Consider the following 24,946-nt stretch of genomic DNA (forward strand, 5'->3'; position numbering starts at 1 on the left):
TGTCAGCTGAGAAATAAATTAAATTCCAGCATTAGATATACAGGGTGAGTCACCTGCACATTTTCTATAACAAGTTAACATTTCTGCACATTCAGTCGGTTTCGTTATCGGAATATCCATAATCAAACCCAAAATATAGCGCATACATTTTATCTTTCCACGCTCGCCTATTACAGCGAAAGCGGCAGTGCATAGCGGAGCGAACGTGGAAAGATAAAATGTATATACTATACAAAATTCAGTAGTGTTTCTGATACAGGGCCGTGCGCTGGAATTTTTAAATTGAGGGAGAGTTTGAAGTAGGAAAACATAATTTTTACATAAATTATTTATAATGAACTTTTTAATAACCTGTTTATTAATTACAATATCACGATTTCATATGTTGCGTATTGTATATCATATTCATTTCACTATTTCACTTCCTAACTTTCTGATTTCTTCCCAAGTTGGGGGTTTATCTCCCCCGAACCCTAACTCTTGTTCATGACGTTGGCTTGAAACACTAGCGTATACTGCACAAGATGCGGGGCTGAATTTCTACCGGTTCCCCGCTCCATTCTACACCCCTCGCCCGACTGTGTTATCACGTTGAGTGTCATACCACAGTCTAGTATATGCAGTCACGAAGCTCAATACGTAGTAAATATGCATCCATAGATAGTTGCTAACCACTAGAATCGATACTATCGCCTCATTATAGACAATGCGAAATAGTACTTGCACAGTCTAGCAGTGGCGTAGCATGAAATTTTGAGCAGGGGAAGCTAACTAAAGTTGTCTTTCATGCAATATGAGAAAAGTATTACAAAAATACAGTCTTAAATAAATAGTAGTCAATTTCAAGTCAGCAGTCGAAGATTGGTTGGAACATCGTAAGTAACACCAATAAGGCATGACCTCAAATGGTACGTAGTAAAATATGATTTCACGGTTTACACATATCTTTTAACAAATAGACACGTATACGTATAACATTAGCTCACTCCCTGTCATACTTAGAGAATCACAATATTAGTATCATTACGTAAGTATGCGTCTGTCTTTTGGTTGTGTCCTTCATTGACAGCAAGGGAGTCGATCATTTGTTTTTTAAATCACACTTTTGTTCGTCAGTCTTGATAATACAATTGTCCTAAAAAATTCAAGTAAATTAATGTCAGGAACTGTTATTTCGCTCATTATTTATTATATCAGCCACAATGCACACTAACACTTCAACTGAACACAACTGACGAAAAGGGATAACTCGGAAACTACTTATTTTAAATGTTAAAGCTAGCTTCTTTTCAAGCCTTGCGACTAGGGTAGTTTAAAAGGGATGGAAAATCTGCGGGGTGGATTACACAGAAGAAACCGGTCTGCTTGGAAGCTGGTGTGTGCAGGCTTCTTGTTTACTGCTGTATCACAAATCATCCTGAGCTGCCGCATCGCAACATTTAACGCGTAAATATAAATTCTATTAAAATTGATAAATAATTTTCTCCATAAACTGCAGGTTTATTATGAAATCATTATTAACTGGGGAAGCTAAGCTTTTTAGCTTACATTGACGCTACGCCACTGAAGTCTAGTATCCTCATAAACTGAAGCTTCGCGACTGTATATACTAGACTGTGGTCATACCTTTAGTTGCCCACTTCATTTCGACATGATAAGGTGCTGTTCTTCGTAATCGGTGATTTTATTAAGTTATGATTACCTATTACAATGAGTGACAGAATATAGTTAAAATAATTCTTTCGATTATGCATCTGACTCCTGTAACGAGTCAAATACTCATGCTCCGTGTTGAGCTTATTATATTTTAATTTTCTATTACAAAATATTAATATTCAGATTATTTAATATGTAGCTTGTATACAAGACAAATAATAGAGAATACATTTTCAAATGTCTTTGTTTAAATACAGTAGCCTACCTTTGTTTTCTTTCAACATACAATTGAAGTCTCGTCGCTCCTATTTCCGGCAGCCAATTACGTTGCAGGTCCGTTACATTTAAATGTCTGCGTCTTGTCATTCGCTGCTGATGACGTTATGCACTTCCTAAGGCTCGATAAATAGGTCTACTTAATGTAATCGCCCGCCATTTTGGTTCTTTCGTTGACGTTCGCAGAAAGCACACGAAGATGTTATTTGTCGCTCAATTATTTGCTCAATCACAGTGCGTTTGATTTATTATCATAGGAGCTACGACATAATAAAATTTAACGGTGCGGCAAATACATATAGATTCCTCACCTGGTAGATCGGCAATGAAAGAACAAAAATAGCGAACGATACTACCTACCTAGACTTTATAGAGCCTTCACTTCCTAAGACGTAAGCAAAGAGGAAGAGTCACGCTGGAAATAACAGTTTCTTGCAGTTTTTCAATGCACATCCAGGTCCACAAATACTGCATACACTTATTTTTCTCTAGTATTTTTCGCCTATTGTCCACAGCAGTCCAATTGCACCTCTCGTACCTTTTTCCTTCCTGAAGCCAAATTGCTCTTCCTCCAACTCTCCTTCCATCTTAGAATATAAACGTCGATTCAGTATTCGCCGAGAAAGGCGAGTCAAAATTTCATTGTATTTTATGAAAACTGCTCGGCATGATTCATTGTCTGACATTTCCTCAATGATTTTATCAGTTGTTACTACATCTTGGTTACGTATACTGTACAAGACTGTTAACGAAAGTACAAAATTTTTTCGAAGAGAAGTAATGTTGTTTATAAATATTCCCGGCAAATTGGAAGTAGATATAGTGTTTCAATATTCGTTTTGTCTTTTCTTCAAGAACAGGAGACTTTGACCGTCGTCATTCTTATGAGGAACGTTAACCCTTCACAATCAGCCGGGACTGTCTGGCCAAATCATAAGTGCATCACAAGGTCATCATTTAAAACATCACTGAACTACGAACCAGACATCCTCACCTGTCTGCTGGGAATAGCTTTTCCTCTGCTGGTCAAGTTACACTAGATCCACAACAGACATCATTTCAACATTGGTGAGTTTATATTTTATTTTAAAGTTTACATTAGTTTGTGGATAGTCGAACTGCCGATTCTGCGCTGTATCCATTAACAGCATGTGGAAGCTCGCTCGCCGATAACCAAAGTTTCTGCTCTCCGGACAAGAGATAAATTGTTCATTTAGTACTAAAGGTCAACGTTGACACTATAGCTCGCGCAAGGAACGATGACCGAAAAACAGTGGTGGCGTTACTGTCTGTTTAAACGTGAGTATGTAGGCACGCCGAGGGAGCGAGAGGTACGGGGCGATGGAAGTCCTGTCTTTTCCAAGAAGATGAACAGGTGGAGACATCGCCTGTGGAAATGAAGAGCGTAGCAAGAGAAAAATTCGAAACGAATTAAACGCGCAACTTTATATTTAGGAATAAAATAATGATACTTTGCGAGGGGAAAGCTACATAATAAAATAAGCGCACTTGGAGCAAGACACGTGCAGACACATGCAGTGGAACTTAAACCGTAATGTGACTATCACAATGCAAGACTGATTCTATCGATTTAATTTCTCTTGCGACTATACTCTTGAATATCATTCAAGTTATCTCGTGACCTTTCCTGTCGCCCGCTCTTTCTTATCGAATTGTTTCGTTCGCATTCCTGTCGTCGGTAATCTCTGCTTGCGAGACCTATAGCAATTTAGCCTTAGTACTTTATTATTTATTTATTTATTTATACTTTATTTATACTGGCAGAGTTAAGGCCATAGGGCCTTCTCTTACACTCTACCAGGTCACAAAGTATTCAAGCAGTTAAAATTTAACAAAAAAGTTACAGAACAGAATACTAACATACTACAAAGAGAAATAATAATAGCATAATAAAATCGACACTAAACAACATGAAAATAATACCATAATAGAAAAGAAAAGTAAAATACATTGGAAGAATATAACAAAATAGAATATAATAAAATAATAAAGAAGAAAAAAAAAGAAAGAAAATTAAATAAAATTCACAATAAAAGGCTATGATAATAAATTCGTCAGCTGATAAAGGGAACAAAAAGGGGAAAGGAAGGAAAATAAATATATAGCCTATATTTTTACAAAACTACCGCAGAGAAAAGGGCTTATAACTGAAAGGAATCTGAGTTGAAAAAGTGCAATTTTAATTTATTTTTGAAACTAGACAATGTCCGACAGTCTCTGACATGTTGTGGTAGAGAGTTCCAGAGATGAGCTGCAGAGACGGTGAAAGATGAAGAGTAGAAGGATGTTCTGTGTTTAGGAATGGAGAGTGTGATATGGTGTTGTGAGCGAGTATCTATTTCGTGATATGAGGACAAATGTTGAAAACGAGAAGCTAAGTAGCTAGGGTTAGAGTTTTGAAGAATATTGAAGAGTAAAGTGAGAGAGTGAATACTTCTTCGCTCTTTGAGACGGACCCAGGACAGCATATTTAGTGAAGGTGTGATAGACCAGATCTACGGACGTTGCAAATAAATCGAACACATGCATTCTGAACACGCTGTAGTCTGTCAGTCAGTCTCATGTTAAGGTCAGTGTAGAGAGTGTCACAGTAATCAAAATGAGGCATCAAGAGCGACTGCACTAAATTCTTCTTGAGAAGCAACGGAAGAAAATTTCGAATTCTTTTTAGTGCGTGAATTTTCATAAAAATTATTTTACATATGTGTGTGATTTGAGTATTCCAACTTAAGTTATTGTCCATATAAATTCCTAGATTTTTTACTCTATCACTGTAAGGGATAATAGTTTCATTCATTTTAACAGGAGATAAGTCACCTGTGTTTAATTTACTTAAAAGTCGTTGATGTCCCATTATGATTGCCTGTGACTTCTCAGAGTTCAGTTTCAGTCCAAACTTTTTCGTCCGTGAAATAATTGATTTACTTAATATGTATGCGAAAATTATAACTTTTTAAAATAAAATAACGACATTGTACGAGAAATTAGATGTGATCATTTTGAGATTATCAGCTAATGAATTGTTTGAATGACATGTTTATCCTTTTAAAAGTAAGAAAATTGATGATGATGATGATGATGATGATGATGATGATGATGGTAATAATATAGCAGTGCTTAATGCTGAACAGTTTTAATTATAGGTAGTGGTGTGATTTTTTCTGTATTAATGTTATATGCGCGAAATGTGTTACAAACTTAATTTCATCATCATCATCAACATCACCAGCCTTCAAGTACTAGACCCCAGTAGATCTGTTACGGTCTCTTGCCAGCGTTTCCTAGGTCTTCCTAAATTTTTTCGACCTCTTAGGACATACGATAAAATCTGCCTGGCCATCTAGAACGATCCATCCTCTTGACATGTTTCTGCCACTGAAGCCTGTATTGCTGCAGGTAATGAACAATAGAGTCAATTTTTAATTCCTTCAGAATATCTACGTTCCGATGATGGTCGAGAAGAGAGTATCCAGCAGTTTTTCGCATGAATCTCATTTCGGCAGTTGTTAGCCGTCTTTCGTCGCATTTTCTTAGTGTCCATGCTTCACTGCCATAAGCCAAAACTGGTCGTGCGAGAGTTTTATAGATTTTCAGCCTTGTATGTCTTTGTACTTGGGAAGGTTTGAATACACTGTTGATGTTTCCAGCAATTTTTAGAAATTTTGAGATTTTGTTATCTATTAGTGCATGAAAAATGCAAATCCCTGAATGGAAATCCAAAATTAAATGGAATATATCCGCGAATGTTTGCGAAATTGATATAAATTCACGAAATTACTTCATAATCACGGTATTTTCAACACAGTCTTCTATCCACAAATATGCCCAAAAACTTCACGAATTTTTAATAATACAACTTTTTCGCAGTTCATTCACCTCAAGAGAAAGTTGAGTCACTTCATATCCTTCTACTGGTATGTCATATCTGCGATCAGTGGAAATTCCAAAATACATACAGTCCAAATCACTTGAAAGGGTAAAGCCTCTGAAGGATGGTCCGCTATACAAAGATAGACAGAATTCTCTGTTAACAATTTTATTCAAAACAACAAAAGACTGAAGGTGTAAGACCGCAGATTGGGTCGTTTTGTCCAGTGCAGAAGAGAATAAAAAATTATAAGATGTATTGAAATTTAAATATAGAAAACTACATATTAATTATGATTTAGGTTTTTTTGGTTCTTAAGATCCAATTTAGGTTTTTTTAGGTTCAACAGAATTTACATATATCTCTTATAACCATGATTCGGAAAAATACCTAAGAAATTATAAGTTTAAAAGTAAGAAAAAAGAAAGGTAAAAACCTATAAGTCCGGTCCCTAATTATGACCATACCTCCTGTAAAGCATTTCTTGTTTCTTGATCATTGGTTATCACCGTGAGCAAAGGCCGTTGCATTTCGAACCCAGGCCTATTTATGTAGTAAAACAATGCTGAGAATTCGAGAGCCGCCGATGACACCGCATGGAATGTGGAAATATTTGTTTCCAGGTTCTTCAGTAGTTGCCTTTCTTCAAGTTCTGAAATTCATACATCATTACGTAAAGGTTTTCACTCAGTTAACTTCTTCAGTATTACATTAAGAAATCAATTCACATTGGCCAGCGCCATTTTTAAGCTACGCAACTGTATACAACCGTGACATGGTCAGCGAGACTGGCTCTCTGTAATTAAATGTATAGGATGTTTCACAATTAAACCGAAGAAATTTACCTGGTTATAGAGGGGTTGCATACAAGCAATTTCATATGAGAAACCCAGGGTTTCTGAGCTATCAGCTGTTAAAGTTATTTACATTTGATACTTATAATCAGCGACGGCTCGTGATAAAACATCATGTGTGTTCACAATTTTGTATTCCAAAATCGAAGAGAATTTGAAATCGTACGTTTTTAGCCTAATATGAAATGTCATGATTCCAATGTTTCACTGTCGAAAAAACCGTATATAAATTCAAAACAACATATAATAATAATAATAATAATAATAATAATAATAATAATAATAATAACAACAACAATGAAACCTAGTCTTTTTATTTCCAATTTTTCCTGGAAAGCCAGTTTACCCAGTTCTTTACTATTCAAAATTACTTGAACAGAATTCATTGTTTACGTTTGTTAAAAATTAATACATAACACAATTTACAAAAGCGTGTGTTCAGTAATATATATTTGAGTCACAACACACTGATACACTATAGCCTATACCAGTACTGTAATTCCATTCGCATAGATTTATTACTGTAAACACATGCCAGTAAATATTATTCTTAAATAATATACACCACCATACAGATATTTAAATTCATATTACCATCACATTCAGCCAGCACGTCTAAGCCAAACTATGCTACATGCCGACACTGAAGTATAGTAATTCACAAACTACACTCTCGTAGCAGCACTGTACACACATCCACATAAAGTAAACGTTCCGACAGTGAGATGCTGACACCTGCAGGCTAAAATACAGACTAATTAAATTTTCTTCTCGAGATATAGCATGTAAACGATAGGCATCGATGCACCTGACATCTGTAGGATAGATTCACTGTTCACTTAATGCTTTGTGCTCTTGACGAGTCATAAGTGGCCAGCGAAAGACAATTTTCTCCCGCGCATGCTTGAAATTTCTGTAACCTTCTTGAAAAGAGCACGGCTTGTACGTGAACGGATGTTGCCAAGTTTACATAAGAAGTTTATGCAAGATGCGGGAAGTCTAAAATATTCGATCCTGATATTATACATCCCCACTACGCCAATACGGTATTAAATAATAAAACTAGTCGTGCATTAATGGAAACAAGGTGTTCATGTGCTCTTGTGCTCTTATTGACGCACCGCCACTGCTTATAATAATAATAATAATAATAATAATAATAATAATAATAATAATAATAATAATAATAATAATAATAATAATAGAACCACAAATATACCTACTACTAAATAGCTGAACTAGTGCAAATTACGGATATATTATTTATGTAGTAAAATTCCCTTTATTTCGGGTTAAAATAAGATAACATATCTAAAATAATGTAAATAAATTATCAAAGAGATAAAAAAAAGAGAATAAGTTAACCACAGGTTCGAACCTGCGTTCAGTTACACCACAGTCTTCCACTTTACCAATAGGCCTACGCTAAAAGAGAACTACTTAGTAATAATGTTGAATGCTTTCTTGTTTGCTGCAGTTTATGTTTAATTTTAAACAAAAATGTGTTTCATGCCATGTAGAGAAAATATATTCATGTAACCAGACATATTCTGTCAAAAATCGTTTCTCGTATTATATCATTTTGAATTAATATTATTTTATTTCAATAGAAATATGGTCCCACCTACAACGTTATTCCTTCACATTGAAATCGATGGTGAAGTTTGTACGTTGGCCAGACTGCTTATCAGTCATCTGTTCATAGTGTAATGTACGTACTGTATGAATTAAAATTTTTAAAAATATTATTATCAAAAATATACTATCGTGAAGAAAATACTGTACAATACACGTTTGTTAAGCACATTACAAAATCTCGGAAATTGAAAAATTCGCTCTCCTCGTTTTTCAAACTTTTCTTCGATTTTATAAAAAGCACTAATTCAATACTATTCTTATCTCTTAGAACAGTGAGTCTATAATCTCACAACTTCTTCCTCTATGCCATGGATTATACACAAGATAGAGAACGAACAACCAACGAATAACGAGTGAAAACATTTGCTGTTTGTTCTCTATTCGGAGCAAATACGAATTAACAGGAAATGAACAGAGAACATTCGCGTTCGTTGATTGTCCGCAGTAATGTCGAACGAAGATATAATAACCGCAAGTTCCGTCTTTGTTATTTTAGACAGTTAACAGAAGGTAGCAGACGAAATTATTTGGTAGTCACGATCGCATAGAGGCAGTGATTTACTACACAAGGGTTGCAGAACTGGGGAAGAGAGGGGTGGAAGCATGGGGAAAGAGTTTGTTTCCCGTCCACAATCCCCTGACCTTGAATTACGTATCTGTGACGTCCGCAAGTACACTGAATACAAATATTCCCTCTCCCCCTACCATATCCAATGATGTGTGGGGATAAAAGAAAGGAATGAGTCACGTATTCCGGCTTGTGACATGTGTCACAACTTGAGTACAGTTTTGCATCCCTGTACTACACCGAAATGAATGGGAACTTCAGCAACAGACTTCGTAATAATACTTGCAACCTGGGGCCAAAAATTTGCGAGAACGACAAAATTTTGAGAGTATCTGTTCATGAAAGACGCTTCGATTTCTGGCAACGGGATTTGTGCACAAGTTTGATATATTTGCTCAGAATGTCGAAACAGCTGATTTCAAGGATTGTACAGATGTGAACTATAATTGGACGGAGTTACGCAATAATAGGCCAACCGACAATTGGAAAAAAAAAATAGATATTTGCACAAATCTGTTGATGGCAGGCTAATTTAACTCTGAAAAAATCAAGAATTCGATATCTGAATTTTGTTGCTATTTATAAGCAAGAATTCGTTTATTGCATGAAATTTATTTATTTATTTTGCTTTGAAATATTCATTCAACTGCTGGTCTTCTATCAAAAATCGGTTAGCCTTTTTTGGTATTATTTGTGCTATATTTTTTGTAATAGTATGAATGTTATAATACTTCTTGCATAAAATGTTTTTATAAAAAAAAACAGATTTCAATGGCCAATATCTCGAAACAGATTTTTGGCGCTTGGTCTCTTATTGCGTAACTCCGTTCAATTGAAGAGCTGGCTGATTTGATTGAGATAAGTATTTAGTATTTACTACAATATAAAATAAATACATATTACTGACGTAGCGCACATCCGTTTGAGCAAGCTCGTGTTCGAGGGCGATTCCTATAAATAGCCTATTTATTTTGTACTAAATGGAACATTACAAAGATCCAATAAAATTACAAAACCAATACAATATTATTACAAAACAGGGATAATTACGAAGATAAAAGTAGAGAATCAAGTGAAGAACAAAATATAAGTTGGAATGAATAAGTATAATGAAATTAAGAAAAAAGAAATACTAAATAATTAGCTTATTTTTTCCTTAAATTTATTAAACTCAAAATTCACAAGTAATAATTCAACGTTATTTTTATTTATACAATCAGACATTTTAATTAATACTCTCATTAAACAATACACATATGATTACATTTGTAATTGTTTATTTAAATTTCAAACTCTGACGAAGAGTTAAGTAACAAATTGAAATAGCGACTTAGCATTTTTTAATAAGGCGCCTGTAACTATCACCGCTATATGGCAATATTATCGTTGTGTGCATAAGCGAAATAAATAAGCAGCAGTTACAAAATCGCAGTACCTCTGCACGAGTGTATCAATGACGACTTGATTGGAGCACTGATGCACGCTTCGTCTCATGTTGATAATTATAAACTCAAGATTCATTATTTGTGACTATCCGGGCTAGTACCTATATCGTCCCCTTCATCCTGTCTGTTCAGATCAAATCGCCAACCTGTACACATTTGCCTCTGTGACAATCTCCACTGGCCGACCAACGGTGTTCGTTACTTGTCCACCTTTCAGAGAACCTCTACACCCAATTTTAGGCAGCATGGCTTGGCAAGCAATGCTCCTATACGCGCCCAGCATCTCTTTATGAATATCCTTTGCTGCCAAACTTTTTCCCAAAAAAATTCACGACGGAGCGCTGTTTTACAATGGTACACACGTGCAGAGATGCTGCCATGTCGCAACTGCTGGCTCTTCGTTTCACTTGTGCGCAAAAAGGTCACCTTGACACCTGGATAATACTGTCATTTAGGGGTGATAGCTTCAGGTTCCTGATTAAAGATCACTGCTTCTATTTGTAACTTAGTTACTTCATTTGATTGCAGCATGTTGTTGGAACAAACTTCTCTCTGCCAAGTTGACTCAAAACTTCCCCATATCAGCGTCGAAGAGTATGTTATTAATCATATGCTCCACGATACATTTTATTCTCTTACTGTATCCGCGGTGTTTAGATGCAACATATTCTCCAAATACGCTGCTCGCATCTTTTTCCTCTCTCGTGGGAAGATTATTGTTTAATATTTCATATGCTTCCGAAATCCTTTCATCTTCCTCTTCTTCATCTTCTTCCCTGACTTTCCTTTTTCCCGAGAATTCTAATTTAATAGGAGTGAAAGAAGTGGAAGGCGCTGGTGTTGAACATGAGACCGTACCATCATTCGAAACCATGCCGTCATTCGAGACCATGCCATCATTGGAGTCTTGTGATGTTAACTCATCTAACATGTCTCGATTTTGCCCTTCTTCCTCTTCGTGTTCTTGCGAGGAACTCAGGAACTCCTAAAATAATTTAAAAACACATAAATGTAATTATGAGTTCCTAAAATTAAAGAAAACTTATTGTTACAAATATTGATATTTGTTCCAAACAAATGCATTACTAACTCCTGAAAATAAAAATGATTGCAACTACAGTTAAATGCCTGCATGCAAGAAGAAGACATCAAAAAATGCGATTTCTATTTTGTTGGGTTTTTGTATAGTTCGTAAGTATACTGTTTTCTCTGTAAGGAAAATCCTAATGTAAACACAAGCACGTTGCTGTCATACCCCTGATTGGCTCCCAGTCGAAACACTCACACGACGCAGGAGAATATAGTTCCATATTTGGAAACCATAATCTTCTATTATTTCAAAATAAAAAATTGAATTCTAGTTGTTAAATACGATGAAAAATATAACTTCACTTATATGTAAAACGCTATGTAAAAGAAAAGCTACTTTAATATTTTGTTATTTACTATGAACGCGGATGAATACCAAGAGTAATACCGAGGTAGTCTGTTCTTGTAACAAGCTGGCGTCACTTGAGTTCGTAGTTGTTCACATAAGCACGTGGTACTGTAGTATGGCTTCTGCATCCTGGAAGGAATAACTCCTTTGTCCGTTAGTGATTGACCTTACACGTAAGTTTCAAATAATTTAATTGCAGTAATTATAAAGTAAAAGTTTCCTAAGCAAACTAATGCATAGTAGTGAGGTTAGATCTACTTGACGAGTAACGGGAAATATTTAACATGGAACAGAATGTACAACAGTGGGCGGGATCACGTACTGAGAATCTATGACGTCAAGCTGCAGCCAATGAAGCCTCACTTCAGTCACGTGCTATTGTTTATAATCGGATTTTTCTTACAGCGAAAAGATTATAGTTCCATATTGCATCAAAGAATCACACTTCTCCAGGCATTCTAATAGGCTGTAATCAGAGTTTGAATAGTCGCAATTGTGCAGTAAGACATACGACCACAAAACTATTTTAACCTTCTGTTGTAAACTTGCACTTTTTGAGTTATCTTCTTCTTGCATGCACACATTCAATTTATAAAAACGGCATATACAGTTGAACTTCTGTATTATGAACATTCGATATCTCGAGGTAGCTTTAATTTTCCGATGACATCGTAAATAAATTGTCTATAACATTTTGTTCTAGTTCTGCTACTCGAATTTTTTATATCTCGAAATATATTTCATGCCTCAGACGTAAAACATTTCTTTAAATCGAAGTATAGGCGAAAATATTCAATAATATAGTCCATTCCATTAATGCCGTCACATTTTGAAGTGTTTACTGTCAGTACTTCATCCTCACTCGCTGCTATGCTACTAAGTATGTATATAGTTCGATTCTTCCTAGTTTATAACCTAAGTGTGAAACCTAACCATTTTCTCTTTATTGCTTCACACGCTGGTGGATTATAGTGATTAATTATCTAGTTGTCAGGTTGAATTTTCTTTTGCGAACTTTATTTCTAAATAAAAACAACTGGGAGTTACTTTCTAACTATTATGTTGACAGCATCGTTTGTCTTTGAAGAACTTGCCAACATTCTTTAAATGAAAGTTACTAGGGAATGTTATTTCGCACGCTGGCACAGAGCCATCTACATAGAAAACCGGAGCCTTGGGTCGGCAACACTGTAAATAACTGTTAAGCGGAGGCCTACGTTACAAAACCACGTGTTTGTGATGATATCGATTTTCAATGTAAATGAATGTTGTAAGTTATAACGTAAGTGTGTGTCGATGAAATTATGTTCGCTGTCGTACCGAAAGTTCATTGTTTAAGTATTATAAACTAAGTGCGTATTGGCGATAAAAGCAAGACGATTAATGAAAATAAAATGGCTGCAGTCTTTGGCAATTTTTACGCTTAAAGGTGACAAAGCGATTGACACTTACTGATCTATACTAATAATAAATCTGTAGCCGAAATTTTTCTGGTAATTTTCGATTTTCCAAAAATAATTGGTCCTAACATATATAATTAACCACCCTGAAACCGAAAATCGCATTTTTGAAATTTTTGTTTGTATGTCTGTCTGTATGTTTGTTACCTTTTCATGCGATAATGGCTGAACCGATTTATATGAAAATTGGAATATAAATTAAGTTCGTTGTAACTTAGATTTTAGGCTATATGGCATTCAAAATACTTTATTTAAAGGGGGGTTATAAGGGGGCCTGAATTAAATAAATCGAAATATCTCGCTTATTATTGATTTTTGTGAAAAATGTTACATAACGAAAGTTTCTTTAAAAATGATTTCCGATACGTTTTATTCTTTACAACATTTTTATAGGACTGATATTTAATGAGATAAATGAGTTTTAAAATTAAAATAACGCCATCTAAGACGGTGCAATGAATTAAGAACAAATGACTTCGTCTATAAGGGGCCTTGGACAACAACAATTGAAACAGGCGCCTTGGACATCATCAATCGAAAGCTATTAAACATAGCCTACAGAGAATGTTTCTGTGTTTGTATGAAGTAATATCAGAAGCTAAATTAACCGATCTGTATAATTAATTATTATTTCACCATTGGAAAGTGTAGTTTCTCTAGATGGACATAATGCTATAATGTTATTACAGTAACGTCTGAGTAAATCGAGGACAGGTAAGATTAAAATAGCTTCTTATGCACAGAAAATTTGATAGGCTATTTTGTACATTCGTTTTCTGTATTTCTTAAAATAATATTTATGTACACTCATTTTAATCTCAGAGAATTAACGAACAACGAGAGTGTATTGATTTAGTATGCAGTAATAGTACGTTAGGTTAGCAATCCATTATTTTATAATTCAAATTTTAACTATGCTCAATTGAATCGTGTTAAAGTACATAAAATATATATGCAATAAATGCAATGCAAAAAAAATTGGGTAATGAGCGAAGCAGATTATCTTGCGCTGTTGTAAACGTTGTTCCCTGGATCAAACGTCCTATTTTAATTATGTAATTACTTTATATTTATTTCTAACGGGTGCAGCGGAGCGCACGGGTACGGCTAATATTAAATAATTTATAAACTACATTTTTTTAGCCATACTTGTGGTTTGTGGTGCAGCAAAAATGTTCCAAATTGTGGGGTTTCACCTGCTGTATGTATCAATAAAGTTACTCCGTTGATTTTCAAGTTCATTGTAAACAGCTATTTTGTGATTCCATAAATTTTTCAGTTTTGATGAAGACTAGGAATGTCTGCTGTATATCAGAACCATCTATAATTTTGTAGATGAACACACTCACTCGGTTGGTTTTCAAAGTTTATTTATTATTAGACTATTATTATTATTATTATTATTATTATTATTATTATTATTTTGTAATTAGTTGAAGCGTGCATTTCCAGAACGCTGTGAGTGCCAATTTGTAAAGTTTACAGTAGGAACAAAATTAGTTTTATACAGTACATCCAACGTTGTAACTTCACAACCTGAAAGTGCACTACTTTATTACTTGGAGCAGCACTTTCTTCATAACCTTTCGTAATATTGTCAAACAGGGCACCTACAACTGATATATGTGAAAAAAATAGATTCTCCTGGTTTCGGCACTTACAACGTTATGGAAATGCACGCTTCAGTTATAAACGTGTTTCTTTTCACTTCGTATTTATAGGATTTAAAGTTCACTGAGTTTACGTCAATTGGCACATACTTAATAGATAATGATGTGTTTTGTTACATATTATGTTAAAGGAATGATTCTGCATTTTTCATAGATCTTTATACTTGGCCTAACTGTATTTACACCCTCATACTTTATTATAATATGCCAGTTTCCTTGTTTACATTTAAATATTTTTGGATAGTTTACTTTTATACATTTTTGCACAGTTTACATTAACTTGTTTTCTGTACCCATATTTATTTAAACTTATATTTGAAAAAGTTTATAACAAATCATTCAGGATAACAGTATTGTTATGGTGACTGGTTAGGTTCAAACTAAACTGGCCAGGTTCAAACCAACCTGGCTTCCTACGCATCAGGAATACTGTATGTATAGAAAAGTACGACAGATAATTGCATGAGATTAAAATGTATATGATATCCTGACCTAGAACTTTGACGTCAGAGCTGAAACACCATAAAGCGGCAAAACATTGTCAATTTACTAGCTCTACATAATGGTTAATTGATTGGAATAGGGTATTGCGAAAATACATCGTTATTGCATTAGGGGAGAGCTGGGTAGTATCGGACATCGGGTAATATCGGACAGTGAGTTTCTTTCCTCTACCACCTGATGATAGTACCTGAATGACATGGTTACGTTTCTGTGATGTCGTATACAGAAACGTAACCATGTCATTCAGGTACTACCATCTGGTGGTATATGAAAGAAACTGTCCGATATTACCCGATGTCCGATACTACCCAACTCTCCCCTACTAAATTATTTCTTTTTGGTACAAGTAAAATTTCTTTATGCATTTATTTATTTATTTACCCTTGTACCATCAATCTTGATACAACAATGCAATTGATGGTCGAAACGATTCACACATCAACATGGTGCGAATTAATATTTCTGATGATGGGAATAGATAGAGAATACCATACATAAAATTATTATTATTATTATTATTATTATTATTATTATTATTATTATTATTATTATTATTATTGCTCAACACTTAGTCGCACTGAGTTGCTTGTCTTACATCTTTATCATAATAATAATTATATCCAGAGCAGGCTAGTGACTAGTTGCTCAAGGAAAGTGCGTTTTCAAAACTCATTGTCGTAAAAATAAACTAAAAACAAGACAAGTTGGAAGCATTGCTACTTCTACGTGTAGAACAGGAAATTGTCATCTTTCAGCGCTGAAGACGTCATTGATGTCAAGAGACGTCTTTTGTTATAATGACTCTTAATATCCTGACTAATAATTAATTACTCAAAAAGTCTAGTGTTCTTGCTTTGTTTTTTTTTATTTACCGGTACCTTAATCTTGATTTTTAATCTGTGTTTATCTCAGGGTACGAGTAGGCCTTTTTATCCCAGTAATTTAAAGAATACGATATTAATTTCAATTTATAAATCACAAGATAAGAACAATTGGATAATTTTATTATAGACTCATTTCACTTATATCAAACCTCACTAAAACTCTAGAAAAAATGCATTAAACATAGACTGGTTAATAATTAAAAAATATATATTTTATCCAGTAATTAGTACTATATTCCAAACATTAAAAGCATAGTGATGCCATGTTTCAATAATAATAAATGAACTAGATGCTAGCAGCAAATGTTTAGGTAGACCTACATTTTCTTTGCTAATACTGTTATAAGTTACGTATCTACTGCAACTATATTGGACTTAAAAATGAACAAATACAATATTATTATTATTATTATTATTATTATTATTATTATTATTATTATTATTATTATTATTATTATTATTATTTATAGGCCTAGAGCAGTCGCTAGGCTCGTGTTTGTAGGCGAAAGCAAACACTGACTTATTAGGAACACTCAGTTACAAAGAAACTGTTTTACGTCCTCTTTTAAACTTCTGAAATGCTTGCAATTTATAAAAAAGAAAAGTATTAATGCATTACACTTACGAATGTATCCGTTGCTGTTGCTCTTCTTCGACTGAATTTATCCAAGAGAAATGCCATATGTTTGTATGCGAACCACGTTGATTTGTATACTCTATTACTTCCCACTGCCGTTTTCTTCGATTTCTGCCTTTCCCTCCGAAAAGATGCCAATAAAGAATCAAATTTCTTTTTTACTTCATTCGCCTACAATAAACAACAATATGTATTAGAAAATAATAAAAATAGGTAGTCTAAATAAAAATAATTTTAATTTTTTTTTCAGAAATGTTTTTAATTATTTATGTAATAATAATAATAATAATAATAATAATAATAATAATAATAATAAAAATAATAATAATCTTAGATCATGCTACGCACCACACACGGGAGAAAAAACGTAGGCCTACTTAAATAATTGAAAATAATCTCAAAATAAATTGTAGTACAACACTCCAGGGCCAATGTGATCACTACGAAGGCTGTAAATCCACCTTGCCCGCCCCAATACCTTAATTTCTTATATACGATGTTCTGATGTTAAATTTTTCCTTCTATCACATAGAACAGTTTTCATCATTGAAAAATTTTCTACTTCAGTTAACTTAGCTGGAACATGTTTGAAACAAGCTAGTGTAGATGAACTTCTGTCTACCATAACTGTAGAATTGTCTTTCATTATTTGGAAGATTTTATTTCTTGCAAGCCAGTATTTAGAAACGATACAGTTTTCACTTTTCACTTATGGTAATTGGCTTTGTGGGAGGAGATTTTAAGTATAGGCCTACTGGTAATTCCGTTTATATAATGAAATAAGTTCTTTACGGGCTAACATTTGTGGGATAGTCAATATTAAGTTTGTACATGAGAAAGATAAATTGAAGGTAATAAAATGTTGGTTGGTAAATATATTATTAAGGGGGCATATACATCTTCGGAAGTCGAAAAAGTGATTTTTGTTAATGTACTTTTCTCAATGATATGGTGATCTTTTTTATCCGTAATACTTTTCGTGTTATAGCTAAGTAGAGTCCTGCGTTTCGTTACTTTGAGTACAAGTTAGGTATGATATGATACGATATGATATGATATGATATGATATGATATGATATGATATGATATGATATGATATGATATGATACGATATATGATATGATATGATATGATATGATATGATATGATATGATATGATATGATATGATATGATACGATACGATATATGATATGATATGATATGATATGATATGATACGATATATGATATGATATGATATGATATATGATATGATATGATATGATATACGATGTGATACGATATATGATATGATATGATATGATATGATATGATATGATATATGATATGATATGATATGATATGATATATGATATGATATGATATATGATATGATATGATATACGATGTGATACGATATATGATATGATATGATATGATACGATATGATATGATATGATATGATATGATATGATATATGATATGATATGATATGATATGATATGATATGATATGATATGATACGATATATGATATGATATGATATGATATGATATGATATGATATGATATGATATGATATGATATATGATATGATATGATACGATATGATATGATATGATATGATATGATACGATATATGATATGATATGATATGATATATGATATGATATACGATGTGATACGATATATGATATGATATGATATGATATGATATGATATGATATGATATATGATATGATATGATGTGATATGATATGATATATGATACGATACGATACGATGATATGTGATGTGATATGATATGATATATGATATATGGCGTGTAGTTGCAAAATCAGATACATCACTTTTTTTTTCCGAAATTAGTTGTTATATTTCATATCTTCATATGATTCTACAACTGTTATAGCACTGTTATGTTCCAAAACCAGATACATCTCATGGATTTGTATGATGAAAAATAGTATTGGTTGCAAATCCTTGGTCCTTGCAAACGTTTTTCCTTCGTACTGAAAATTATGTTTTAGTGATTATCTGATTTTGCAACTAAATGTCTCATATGATTTGAGGAGAAATGTGTTAAATCCGTCAACTAAGTAATTTGTTAGAGAGCAATTGGATTTGAAAATCAATGACAGTTACTGGCTATCATATCCAGTAAATTGTTGCTAAACGTTTGGGCAATTTCGGTTTGCAAGGGGTGATAAGAATGCACTTATTCTTCCGTTGACAATGACTTATAAAACTGCGATAAAAATGCTGTGGATTGTTTTTTTTTCGCATGTTAGTGATTTATTATTATTATTATTATTATTATTATTATTATTATTATTATTATTATTATTATACTGAAATTTCAATTGGTGGAATTTTTAACCTACCTGCCAGTGATTTATCATCTACGGCTTCAATTTGTGATATAATATACCATAACAACTAAGAGGTATACGATATTCAATAGTTACCATTTTTTCAGGTTTAATTATTATGTTTCATTTCTGGCAGTACTGTAAACTACAAGGATTAAATTTAGGAGTAAACGCTATGTTTTAATTGTTTATTTTGTTATTTGCACTCTTTACTTTGCGTAGTTGAATTTTGTTAAACCTGTAGCGAGGTTCTATATTTTTTGGTTCGCAACATTGGATATGAATTTTTTCCGAATTTCGATACATAGGCCTACCGCGGAGCTCCGATGATTAAGGGAAAAAGATAATTTAAGTAAATTTAAAAAAAATCATTGAAAACAATCATTGATACGTAAAAAATACATTACATAAAATTAACATGCATTTATGGCTTTTTCACCTGTTGTGACGTCATTTTCAAAGCTCTGCTGCACAGGTTTTAAATGACACAAAACTTTGATTGCAATTTCCCGTAACTTTAGTTTTTTTTTTTTTATTCTACACAAAAAGTTATATATCTTCGAAACTGTTAATGTTACGTGCATGATATTTGGTACAGATATTATTTTAGTCATTTATGGAATAGAAATTTGTTATTTTGTTACATTAGAAAAATATGCCTTCATATTTGTATAAAAGTTCCTCTAAAATTCAGTCTTAAAATGTAATTGTTTATCTTAAAATGTTGAAATCCTGTATCAAAATTGTACTCCTTTATGAGTAAAATGTCATATTAATCTTTAAAAATGGCTGAGATATATCCATTTCAGTTAAAGTTACCGGAACTTTTCTTTTTGTCCCCAAACAAAATTCGTACCTAGAATAATGTCCCCGAATTTAATAATTTGTCCCCAGATATCCCCGGATTTTAAGTGTTAATTATTATAATTTTATGAAAATGCTGTTGAATATCACGGTGCCTTTCCAATGTAGATATACTTGAGCTAGATGAAATAATTTATTTGATAAAATTTCTTGCTTGAAGAAATATGTGACCAGAGAAAATAGCAAAGTGGAATGAAGAAAATGCTACTTTTTGCTCAAAATGGAGTGAAATTTTTTTAATGCTGTCCGAGAAAATGATTTTCTATGTGCAATTCCAATAGTTGATCGAAGTATCTCCGCATTTTTCTTAAAATAATGTTGAGTGAAGAGAATTTTTTCTTCTATGAAAATGTTGTGAAGATCCAAAAAAAATCCAGAATGAGTTTAGAAACTGTTGGAGCCATACTTGCTATCTTAATCAGCTTCAATATGACATGTTAGGAATTTGATGCAAAATTGGAATCCAGAGAAGACTGGCTTAAAAAAAATTCACTCTTCTGAAAATTCCAGCAGTTTAAGTAGTAGTTAGGTAGAATGAACATTTTTAATGTGTAAATAGAATGACATTTTAATTCTTTAACGTGTGTAAAAATAATAATCTAAAAGCAGGATCGGCGAAAACCCGAGTTTTTTTTTTTCAAAAACCATCTGCCTATTGGAGTTTTTTTTTTTTTTCGGATTTCAGAAAAAATTACCGTTATTTCCATTTATCCACGTAAAAATGTTAATAAAATTACTATTTATGAATTTTAACACTTTCAAATTTTATAGGCCTGCCCAAACGCAAAGTAGGTTTAACTTTAACAAACCATATTTCACAGTAAGGCGATTACACTGAGAACTGAATCTGGGACTTCCTTCAAGAGGATTCCCTCATTCAATTTACCTGATTACCTCTGTGCGAGTGGGATTGGTGACTTGTAATTAGCGGTTAGTGACAATGTCGATATTCAGATTAAGTGTTGCCTTTGCCTATATATGTCAAATAAAAATCTATTACATTTCTTCTTTTTTGCAAACTTGTTTGAAATATCTGTTATTCCATCAGTATGATTTAATTATTACATTGGCTACTACTTTGTAAATTCTAGGAATTTTTGGTGGATTGTACAACTAAATATTAAACAAATAATAATTACTTTAGGCATTTTAATAAATTCTTACAATAATAAATTAAAATTGGGACTGGTATACTATTATATGATAGGCACCTACTTATATAATACTGTAATACAAATGATTGGAATTGTTAATAATGGAAGATTTTATACCACTTGCAGCTTTATTAGAATAATTTGTAATGTAATTTTTTCAGGTGAGTTTTGCCCGAGAGGCAAATCATGCCAATCCTGTCTAAAAGTGGATGGCAATTTTTACAGGGGCGTATTTTGCGGGCTACCGGGGCTACCGGCGGTAGCCCAAGGAAATTACAAAAGAAAAAGTTTATAATATAACATAATGTAATAATTTTGTATTATTAGTTTTACCATAGTAATTAAAATTAAAGTAATTGTTAGATATATTTTGTGTAATAATAGGGTCAGCGGTAGCCCAAACCCTTTAACCAGTATACGCCTGGCAAACTAACAGAAATGTCAAAGGTAGTTTTTTTCTTATATCGATATGTCTCCGGAAATTGTGAGAAGAATCTGGTAAATTAACCTTAATTTTAGTGAATTCCTAGATGCTGTTTTTTTTCTTTTCTTTCCATAATTTGGTCACACCCCATTTTTTTTTTTCCAAAATTTAATCTCCAATTTAATTTGTTACAGCAATGATATTTCTACATACAAAATTAAAATTATGTATCAGTTAAGGAAAAAGATATCAAATGTCATTATCCCCCCCCCTTAAGGCATGGACTTCTACAATAGCGTTTTAATGTGGTTTTACGTGGTCAAATCCTCTTAAGATGAGTTGTAATTTAATTACCGGTACTAAATATCATTACAAGTACTGTATAGTCAGCAATGGCCATCGAATAGTATACTATACACTTTGTAGTACAAAAGATTTTAACAATAATAAACGTTGCGAAAGATCAAAACGCGCATTCCGCCATGATGTACCGTGCAGCAAACCTCGTATGAGTTGCTGCACCGAATGTACAACGCTGGCTGCAGCGAAACAAAAGCGAAAGTATAAATGGACTTGCTGCACAAGAGGTCTATTGCTGCAGTGCTCTAAGCTCCGCTTTAAAAAGAACGCACGGAGAGTCAAGAGCCATCTAGTAGCTACTATTTTCAACGTTCTATTATTCCGCGTCTGCTTCTTCCCTCCCTTAAAACGCCCTCTTTTCTCCAATCGCCCGAATGCTTCTTGGGGGGGGGGGGGGGAGAGAGAAGTGTGAACGGACCCCTTGACACTGATATAGTTGTTAACAGGAAGACATACAATAATAATAATAATAATAATAATAATAATAATAATAATAATAATAATAATAATAATAGTAATAATAATAATGGTGAAACTAGAGCTGAGGCAGTTCCGGTGATTTCGGAAGTCAAAATCGTTGAATTTATAAGAGATTTTTTGTGGAGATGCAGTTGATAGTATAAATACAAGGCATTATTAAAGTTTAAACTAACCAAACCTAACCTGTCACAGATTTATATATGCAAGGTATATAAGTGGAGTATGAAGGAAACTACCTCAGCTCTAGGTTAGCAATAATAATAATAATAATAATAATAATAATAATAATAATAATAATAATAATAATAATAATAATAGAAGCTTACCGTGCAGCCGAACATATGTCCGATATCTTCCCAAGCATCCTGTTTGTTCGAATGAATGTGATAACCTGGATGCTTGGGATTCCACAAAACTTCCTGGTCTCTGTATGCTTCAATGAGGTTAATAATAAGTTGTTCTGTCCATTTATATCTCGACATGCTGCAAGCTTGTGTGTCGCTATACTGTTCCATCCTCACATCCAACTACGATGAAGTGAAAATATGCCATGCACAACGAATGCGAATTCTCTTTCATGTGCCGACAAGCGACGGATCACTACCGAATGAGAATCGATCGCAAACCGAATGACGGCAGTTCGCACGAGAGGGCTCTTGGGTTCGCATTCGCTGCGCCGCTCTGCTAACGGAAATGAGTCAGCAAACGTATTCGCTCTCGCTCGTTGTTCGTGCCCACCGAGGCGGTTAGCAGTACGGCTAGCAGTCGAAACTGCTCGGCAGTCAGCTGTCGTGACGTCATGACAACGGTCCGATCGGTCGCGCAGTGTCGCCAACTCAGGCGATATGCAGCTGATTCTGGGCTGATTTGGATTCCTTCAACTTTACACATTCAAACAATGCAAGCAAGATTGATATTTAATATTAATTAAGATGGCATTAAAACCGGCCCATCATGTAGACACTAAATCTTCGTGCATCGTAATTGAACGCGTTTTAAGCTTTATTCTTTCAATGTTCTTCCTAGTTTAGGCCCGTAACACACTTGCACGAGTTTTCGCCAGCGAGAAATGTGTTGCGAGAAAATAAAAAAATTGATAACATGGATTTAAATGGACGTTCACACACTGGAAGAGATTCTCGCTCGAGGCAAAATCCTCGCGCGAGTTTCTCGCCGGAATCGGTAGCTCAGCGAATTTTCTTGACACATTTATCAAAGATGTTTGACATTTATAGGCTACTCTTTATGACGATTGAATGTAGAAAACGATATCACAGGTGGTGATGAATTGTATTGTTTTTATTTGATAATGAGGAAAGGTGGCTGATAACACTAGCCTGCGAATTTCAACTTTGTGTTTGTTGCCTAAACTAAGTAATGTGATTTTATATAATGTCGATGTGCTGAATCCGAATTTTCAATCCGTTTGCTTCTATCACGTCAGGTTTGTTTGCAAAATCACTTTAAATGTATTTTATAATTACGTGAATTTCATCAACAACTTTTTCATTTCACTTTTTTATTTCAAATTCAAAAATAATATTTAAAAGACACAACTTGCTGAAATTATGTGTAGGGTTGTTCATACATGTCACTAGAGTGTTTTTGCTTTGTTTTGTCTTGTTTACTTCAATATTGGATGTATAAATGAGCACAATGTATCACACAAAAAATTACACCACTTGCTTCTTAGTGGAGAAAGTCCTCCTGTTCCTCATTCTTTTATGTTTCTCTTCAGATATTTCACGCTTTGACATCCAACAATAATCACCAAGCATACTGATGCTCCCGCGTCCCTGGTACCTTCTTTCGAACTCCTGCAGATCCTTGTGAAATCGTTAATCTTACTCTTAGCTGAAAAAGCCTAGATTTTCGGAGAAATAATCTAGCTGAGAAAACAGAAAATTTTGATACTCATGTTACAACCAAATTCCTTGTATGCTGCAAGCATGTTAGCCACAATGTTTCGGTAATTAGGGTCCTTGTTGCCAAGAAATTTTAAAACAACTTCACACAAAAAAAATCCATGCCGATTTCTCCTTTAAGTCCATACTGTTTTTAAATGCTGCACCAGACATGTACTTAAAACAGCCTCCTTCCTTATTTAAAGCTTTTACAAGCTGTTTCATTAAGCCAAGCTTGATGTGGAGAGATGGCAGCACAACTTTGGAAGAACTCACAAGTCTTTGGCGCACAACATTCTTACAACCGATTTCCAAATTTTGTCGAGGTGACCAGTCTTTCATAGTCCAGTGATCAACTCGTGCCCTACTATCCCACAGGCAAAGAATGCATGGAAATTTGGTAAAACCAGATTGTTGACCCAGGAACATAGTAAGAACTTTGTAATCATCACAAACTTGCCACTAGTGTTCTTATAGTCTAGTCGCAACAA

The 24,946-nt window shown here is 33.7% G+C and overlaps 1 protein-coding gene across 1 annotated transcript; it reads right to left on the reverse strand.

Annotated features, from left to right (window-relative positions):
- Positions 1-10,012: 10,012 nt before the first annotated feature.
- On the reverse strand, positions 10,013-23,300 carry LOC138696841 (transcription factor Adf-1-like). The gene is made up of 3 exons (XM_069822286.1): positions 22,878-23,300; positions 16,908-17,090; positions 10,013-11,311 (listed from the first exon to the last, which is right to left on the reverse strand). Exons 1-3 carry the CDS (start codon positions 23,064-23,066, stop codon positions 10,892-10,894), a joined length of 792 nt encoding a protein of 263 aa, XP_069678387.1. The 5' UTR covers positions 23,067-23,300; the 3' UTR covers positions 10,013-10,891.
- Between the last annotated feature and the right edge of the window lie 1,646 nt (positions 23,301-24,946).

Source organism: Periplaneta americana, chromosome 3 (genome assembly GCF_040183065.1).
Source record: "Periplaneta americana isolate PAMFEO1 chromosome 3, P.americana_PAMFEO1_priV1, whole genome shotgun sequence".
NCBI classification, from domain to species: domain Eukaryota; kingdom Metazoa; phylum Arthropoda; class Insecta; order Blattodea; family Blattidae; genus Periplaneta; species Periplaneta americana.

Coding starts and splice junctions, on each gene's coding strand:
- LOC138696841 (XM_069822286.1), bottom strand. CDS start 23,066: ATGGAACAGTATAGCGACACACAAGCTTGCAGCATGTCGAGATATAAA. Junction 17,091..22,877: donor GACATATGTTCGGCTGCACG/GTAAGCTTCTAT, acceptor TGTTTATTGTAG/GCGAATGAAGTAAAAAAGAA. Junction 11,312..16,907: donor CAACAGCAACGGATACATTC/GTAAGTGTAATG, acceptor AAATTATTTTAG/GAGTTCCTGAGTTCCTCGCA.